The following is a 7357-nucleotide window of genomic DNA, read 5'->3' as shown; positions in this document are numbered from 1 at the left end:
CGTTACTGAGATTTATCAACCGAGAACATAGAAAGACAGGCAGCAAACTCAGTGCTACTGGATACTGTCACTATAATAGGGCGACTCCAGTGAAATTCCTGGATTCACTGAATGGGCCCATGAACTTTCAACTGTATTTGGGCCTGGAGAAAGTGGTGGGTTTTATCTAAAATCTACATAAACAAGCCCACTTATCACTCACGAGAACCGTGTATTGAACTAGGAAGAGTCATAATCTAGGGCATCTCAAATATATCACAAGTAAATGAATCCTAAATCACCTTGTCTTCGCAAGTTACAGAAATTCCGATCTCTTAATCCTTGCCACAGTTGTTTCCATATAATCTTCTATACCCACTTATTCATGTGTATTATCCCTGAGTATATCCATGAGAATTACTTCGAGATTAATCTGTTAATACCAGCAACTATAAGAGAAGCAAGAAGAGAGAATCGAGAGGAAAAGAGGAGAAGAAAAATATGATTTTTTTTCTTAATCTGGATGTGGTGGGAAGAGAGAAAATGAAGATGATTTGCTATGATTTTAATTTGTATAGATGTTATGCGATTATTTAGCAAGGGTGATTTCTTTTGGATGCTTCCAAAACAATGGGGGAAAAAGAGATTGGTGTGGTCGTTGCTCTTCAAATCATTCAGAAAAAAGTTGAACTATAATCAGCATTTTTTCATGATTTTTTTAAATTTTTTCTTTTAAAACAAACTTGTTTTGTTTCAGATCCATTGATGTTGTTTTGAACGCTTCGTAAGCATTAAATGAAATTTTTTTTGACAGACATCAGCCAATAAAAAAAAAACATTTAAATGTTAGATTTTAAAAGTTTTCTAGATTTCTTTTTTAAATATTTCTTACGAACATCAAATTAACATGTTATATCCAGAATAAAACTTATAAGATAAAACTTATACCCGAATCTAAATATTTTTTTAAAATTATTTTTGATATTAGTATATTAAAATATTTAAAAACATAAAAAAATATTAATTTAAAATAAAAAAATAATTTTTTTTTATTTTTAAAATATTTTTAAAACGTGAAAATAAACAGAATCACAATCTCCTAAAAAAAGATAATCAAGTTCAGATACTAGAAAGCATGTTATCTTAGTATATTTATATGTATGTATTCCCTTTAAACCATCAAAATTATTCCTTCATAAATTAAAATTTATCGGTATTGTCTTGGTATAACTACTACTGAGATAATCTGACATTTAAAAATTATTAACCCTACTACTAAAGAAATACATTCATGTTCAGACACTTGAAGCCTATTATCTCAATATATTTATACATATGTATGCTCTTTAAATCATTAAATTTATTCATTTATAAATTAAAATATACCATTGTCGTCTAACTACTATCAAGATAATATAATATTTAAGTTATTGACCCTACTACTAAAAAAAGACATTCAAGTTCAAACATCTAAAAGTTATTATCTAAATATATTTATACATATGTAAACTATTAAATTTATTTATTTATAAATTAAAATATACCAATATTATCTCAGTGAAACTACTACCAGGATAATCTGTTATTTAAATTGTTAACCCTACTACTTCCACATAATCCTTTACATGAACTTCTAATGTGCAATCTATCTATCAACACTATAAAACCTTAATTTTATTCTTTTGTTATTGTTCTGGAGGAGAAAAAATAAAAAATAAAAAATAAAAGTATGCTCGTGGCTCGAGAGAGAGGGAAATGGGAGAAAAAGCATATAATAATTTTTAAAAAATATAAAAAATATTATTTCAATATAAAAATACTTTTAAAAATAATACTTTATTGCCTTATGACCGTGCGAGTTTGTAGGCGTGGCTGCGAGTGACAGAGACGTCCGTATCTTTTGTGGTGTTGTGGGACCGAGACCAGGCAGAACACAACAGAAACTGAAGAGAACAGGAGCGTTCAAGGCAAGAAGACAAGCCAACAAAACCCGGGCTTACCCCTTTTTGTCCGCGTATAAACAGACCAAAACGCAGTCGCACACCCAGTCACGTTTTCTCAATCTCAACCAACAAAAATTCACAGCACCCTACAACAACAACAATGACTGTTAATGCACCGACTCACTGCACTCTGCCACCGATTCGCACCCTACCAACTCGCTCCTCTATTTCTTTCTTTAAACGGAGACAGCCCATTTTCTTAAACGAAGCTCCAAACCCGAGAATCGTTTTAGTTCGCTGCGATAAGCTTAATTTGGATGGGCTAGGACCCATGAGATCCGTTCTGGAGACCGAATCTGTGTCGGGCAACTCATCAGCGTCATCGGCTATTGATTTCCTCACGTTGTGCCATCGATTGAAGGTACGAATGAGAGTGGAAAAAGGATTGCTTTTCTTTTCTCTGAATAGGCGATAAATGGAAAAGTTTTCACCCTTTTCTTGTTAGCTATGAAATGGGATTTCATTTTCCAGTTTAGAGCAGATAGTTGTTGTTTTCATGTGGGTAATTGATTTAACAAATTATGTTTTTAGGTTAGGAATTCTTTTTGAAGGAATATAATTTGCTGAAGCTTATAGGCTTTGGAATTTGGTATGCCAAATCGCTACTAACTTTTAGAAGGAAGGTGAATAAAACAAGAATCGGATGATCTTGTTCTTGTAATCGATGCATGCTCGAATGAATTTGTCGATTTTGTTGCGGCAAAGGAGGGTAATTTTCGAGTTGCCTTCTAGTTGATGAATTTGCTAGGATTGGATTGGTTAGTGTATGAAGGTTAATGTAGATAGTGGATAGCATTGTGCTTGTCACTGTAGATAGGACTTAAATAGAAGAGGCATTTAAGGGCATCCCATTTTACTATAACTCCATTTTCATATGCGGCACTAAGTTTTCCATCCAACGAGGTTTTGCGGATTATGCTCTGGCTAGGTCTAGAGGGTTTACCAGACCTTTGTTGTGTTTAAAGGATTATAGTGAGCTTTGCATGATGCAAAGTGAGTGGCCCCTGTACTTGTAATTGAAATATCGACTATAAATTCTCGGCCGTGACAATGTAATTTATGTGGTATAATTAGTATCTCTCCACGTGATCATCATCATATATTCAAGTGGCTTATTATGTACACGTGATCATCATATATTCAAGTGGCTTATTATGGTACCGAAAAGCCCCCCAAGCCCTGCTTGTTTCTCCTATTCACAACTCTGAAGTCTGAAAGAGGTTGGAGCCTGTATTTAGTTTCCTTAGTTTTTCCAATACCATGGGCGTGTACATGCTTCTATATTTATGCGTTCTATATATTATGCTTGTTCATTTTTTCCAGTGGATTCCTCTTTGCTTTGATCACTAGCAAAATATTTGGTTCTTGTTAAAAAAACATGTTCTTTTCTTTTTCCTCTATGTAAAGCCTGATCTGATGTAGATAGAGATCTAAATTACATTTTAGAAATGTCTAATCTCTCTCTTTACTCAGACCACAAAACGCAAGGGATGGATCAACCATGGGATAAAGGGTCCTGAATCAATTGCTGACCATATGTACCGCATGTCATTGATGGCGCTGATTGTTGGGGACCTCCCTGGTGTGAATCGAGAAAGGTTTAACTGTTTATACCATGAAGGCTTGTGCATTTCTTTCTTTTTATGAGCCATCAGGATAGTCAATGTCTATACTCTTTTCTTCTTTCCGTACATATAAAATGCAATTACTAATATTAATTAATTTGATTGCAAAGGTGGTGGTTTGCATTTGTCTAATAAGCTCATATTATTTGTTTGTCAGGTCTTCAATTGGTGTTTATTATAAGTATTAAACTACTTCATTGTAGTCTATACCATTTGTAACTTTTGTAAAGGCATTGATCTCCTGACTCACCAGCTTCTTGCAAGTTCTGTTCTTTCTGCAAGCTGGAAGACCAGTAATTTAGTTTAATACAAAAGTTTGTGGACATCAATGAACAAAAATTAATTGGTGCTCATACAGTTGACACCTCATTCTACCAGCAATTGCAAATGGAATTGGGCAAGTTTGGTTGGCCCAGATTTATCTAGCATATGAACCGTACTTCATCTTAAAAGCTTTGTAGATCTGGTCAGCAGGCTGGCTGTAAGAAACATGCCTGGTGCATAATCATGTAATCCAAATTGGTAGACTAATCAGCTGAACTGACCAATTTCTAAATGATTTACTACAGATATTTTATTATCAACGTACAAATGATTCCATGCCATACTAAGATACAGGGGAAGATTCCTAGGCTTTTGCTCAAGCAGGAAAGTGTTGGGCTATCAATCAGAAAATAGAAACCAGAAATTTAATTTTCTATTAGACTATATCATTTCTTAAGTTTGTTGAAGTGAATAAATGCAGGCTGGTGTTGTACATCTGACTAAGTCTACTTGTCGACACTGTATCCAATGCTAATGTAACTTACAGGCAAATGGTATTGTGGTAAATTTACCAATTAAATTTGTTTTTCGGGACAATTGGATGCCTCATTTTTCAGACAAGTTAGAGTGGTAGAAAAAGATAGTGAAACTGCTGCACTGCCTAGATATATTAGAATTTTGGTGTCATTGTTTCTTAATATGTAATGTCATATTAGAATGAATGGAGAAGGGAAAAAATAGTTATTTCAGAGTATTTTTCCAGGTTATGCTCCTGGAAGTACAATTTGCTTTATTTATTTTTTATTTCATGGAAGATTAGATTTCCTTTGGTGAAAGGGGCAGAATGGTTAGTTTTTCAATTAAGTTAAAATCTTTGTTGGGTGATATCATGATTTTTATTTGTAAAGTTGATAAATTTGGTAATTGACATTTTGTTTCACTTGTCCTTTGTCTTGGGGGCTTGCTTATGATTTTTTTCATCATCTTATTGTAACAGGTGTATAAAGATTGCGATTGTGCATGATATTGCTGAAGGTATTCTACTAAATTCTTCTAATTGACCAATATAGTTGATAAATGATATGCTATTTCCATGTGTAATTTCACATGTAGGCATGGTTACAGGTTCATTTATGCTCAAATGGAAATTGGAAATTTACATGCTTCTTTCGGAATGTGTAGAGCATGGATTTTTCTCCTTATTTTTGGAGGGAGGGTGGAGTCATTAGTATCTTGCCTAAGCAAAATCACGTCTTGAATCCATGCTGGTCTTTAACCTTGAAAAATAACCCCTTTCTGCATAAATGACTCAAGGATCTACTTGAACCGCTCCAGCCATTGCACGTCATGAATAGATTGCGCAGTCAGGGAAAAAGGGGACCAAATTTTAGGATAATAGATCTCTCACAGAATAAATTTTTGGCTAAAAATTAGAAGAGCGGACTCAACGTTATAGTTTCATGAGCACATTTAATCTAGTTCTTTTGTCACTATTTGACTCTTGTCAGGCCACAAAAGTGAAACATACAAGTTGATGCTCCTAAACCACAATAGTCCACAGAGCATAACCATGCTTACACATAATGAGTGAGAAAACAATGCGTGTCTGCAAATATTGGGCTGCAGTCAGAAATAAGAACTGTGTATCTTTTATAATTGTAGAGTGGAAGAAGAACCCAACAATAGCTGTGACATGGATTGATCTTTGTATTCCATGTTTGTAATTGTACTCTTTTTATATATCAAATTGAGTTTATTGTGTTTTATTTTTGCTAAATATGCAAATATATTTTTTGGGGGTTTTGAATTTTGAGTTGGGGTTTGGACATAGCTATTGTTGGAGATATAACACCATCAGATGGTGTGCCTAAACAAGAAAAGAGTAGAAGGGAGCAAGCGGCTTTAAATGAAATGTGCAAAGTTCTTGGTGGAGGAATGAGGGGTACACAACTATTCACCGGCCCTTCTTATCTTCACTTGTAGTAGATTCAGCTTTGAATTTTCTGGAATTAAATATTCTCATTTTTCAGCTGAAGAGATCAAAGAGTTATGGGCGGAGTATGAACACAATGCTTCCTTGGAGGCCAACCTTGTCAAAGACTTTGACAAAGTATGTGATGAAATTTGAATTTTTGAATGACGTTATAAAGAAACCAAAAATTTGTTATCAATTGATTTTCTTGCTATTGAAATATGTGGTGAAACTCGTTGTAACACAGGACAGTCGTCAAATAAATGTGTTTGTCATTCGCGCCATATATTCATATCTATGCCAATGTTTTTTGAAAAGCTGCAGGAAGCTGTCTCTGATGACCAAGCTTTAAAGTAGTTTTGGTTTCTGCCCAGGGACTTCTTCCATCCATTGACGTCGTGATCCTCATTTTGTGTTCATGTTCACTGGTTGCTGTGGAAATGTTTTTTAATTCTGTATTGGTAGATTTATGAATGTACTTGTATATATTCACAAGGAAAGCTACCTAATGTCAAATAAAGGGCTTCTACTGTAATCATCTTCAATGTATTGAACCAACAAAGTTCCATGCTCCCCAGAAGTAAAAATCCCCTAACCACATAGATGGTTTTCTTGTAGCACTTGATTCGCATTTACATATGTATATCCCTTCCTATGTTCAATAATTTGTTAATAATCAAAGGTCCCGTGTCTTTTGTGCAGGTTGAGATGATTTTGCAAGCTTTGGAATATGAAATGGGTAGGTTATCTGAGGAATTGGTATGTTCCGCTTCCATGGCTTTTCTCATTCAAAATTAATATGTTTTTGCAGAACACGGGAAGGTGTTGGATGAGTTTTTCCTTTCGACAGCAGGTAGAATCTGCTACTTCATCTGAAACTGTGTGCAACTGGAACTTTTTGATTATTTAGTTTTACTGTGATAAAAATTTTGGTTATTATTTCATGCACCCCTTCTATCTGTAGGGAAATTTCAAACTGAGATAGGAAAGAGCTGGGCAGCTGAGATTGCCTCAAGAAGAAAATCTACACTGGCCAAAAAGCAAAGCTGATCCCTGGTCCATCCACCTTTTTCATCCCTTCTGAGGTTGAGAATGGGACAGTTCCTTTGGTGTCGATGTCTCTCTTACCTGTATACGCTTTTGTTGCACTGCCTGGTTATGGTCCTTGAATATGAAAGGATAACTGATAACAAGATGTTGATGAAGTGGTTCATTCCCGAGTCACGGCAGGGCTCATTGTAGGCAACTAACGACAAAAGAATTATAATTCCAGGATTTAGTGTAACCACTGTTGTGTCCAGTAATGCTCAAGTGTCGAAGGAAAGTGTTATAATCTTTATTATTATTATTTAGTGAACTTCAATAATGGGGTACGTTTATGTCCTCTGACCAACCAAGGCAGCGAGAAGCACTCTTCTAATGATAGCTTGTGATACATGTATGATTGTGTCCTTGAACAAACATCGGCAAGCTTCTGTTTGGAAATAAAATCATATATATCGCATTATCAACCA

At 34.7% G+C, this 7357-nt stretch overlaps 1 protein-coding gene across 1 annotated transcript; it reads left to right on the top strand.

The window, feature by feature from the left end:
- Nucleotides 1–1836: 1836 nt before the first annotated feature.
- Nucleotides 1837–7357, top strand: LOC105123176 (Metal-dependent phosphohydrolase). The gene is made up of 8 exons (XM_011022686.1): nt 1837–2343; nt 3456–3580; nt 4869–4906; nt 5703–5813; nt 5902–5981; nt 6546–6582; nt 6655–6696; nt 6808–7357. Exons 1-8 carry the CDS (start codon nt 2083–2085, stop codon nt 6891–6893), a joined length of 780 nt encoding a protein of 259 aa, XP_011020988.1. The 5' UTR covers nt 1837–2082; the 3' UTR covers nt 6894–7357.

The sequence above is a fragment of the Populus euphratica genome, unplaced genomic scaffold (assembly GCF_000495115.2).
Source record: "Populus euphratica unplaced genomic scaffold, PopEup_1.0 scaffold1.1, whole genome shotgun sequence".
Taxonomy (NCBI): Eukaryota; Viridiplantae; Streptophyta; class Magnoliopsida; order Malpighiales; family Salicaceae; genus Populus; species Populus euphratica.
The sequence above is the reverse complement of the archived record's forward strand: the minus strand, read 5'-3'. Positions and strand labels throughout refer to the sequence as shown.

What these genes read in the sequence shown, in the direction of transcription:
- LOC105123176 (XM_011022686.1), top strand. Translation starts at nt 2,083, where the DNA reads ATGACTGTTAATGCACCGACTCACTGCACTCTGCCACCGATTCGCACC. An exon ending in AGCTTTGGAATATGAAATGG is followed by an intron (nt 6,583 to 6,654) that starts GTAGGTTATCTG and finishes ATGTTTTTGCAG; the next exon opens with AACACGGGAAGGTGTTGGAT. An exon ending in GTTTTTCCTTTCGACAGCAG is followed by an intron (nt 6,697 to 6,807) that starts GTAGAATCTGCT and finishes TTCTATCTGTAG; the next exon opens with GGAAATTTCAAACTGAGATA.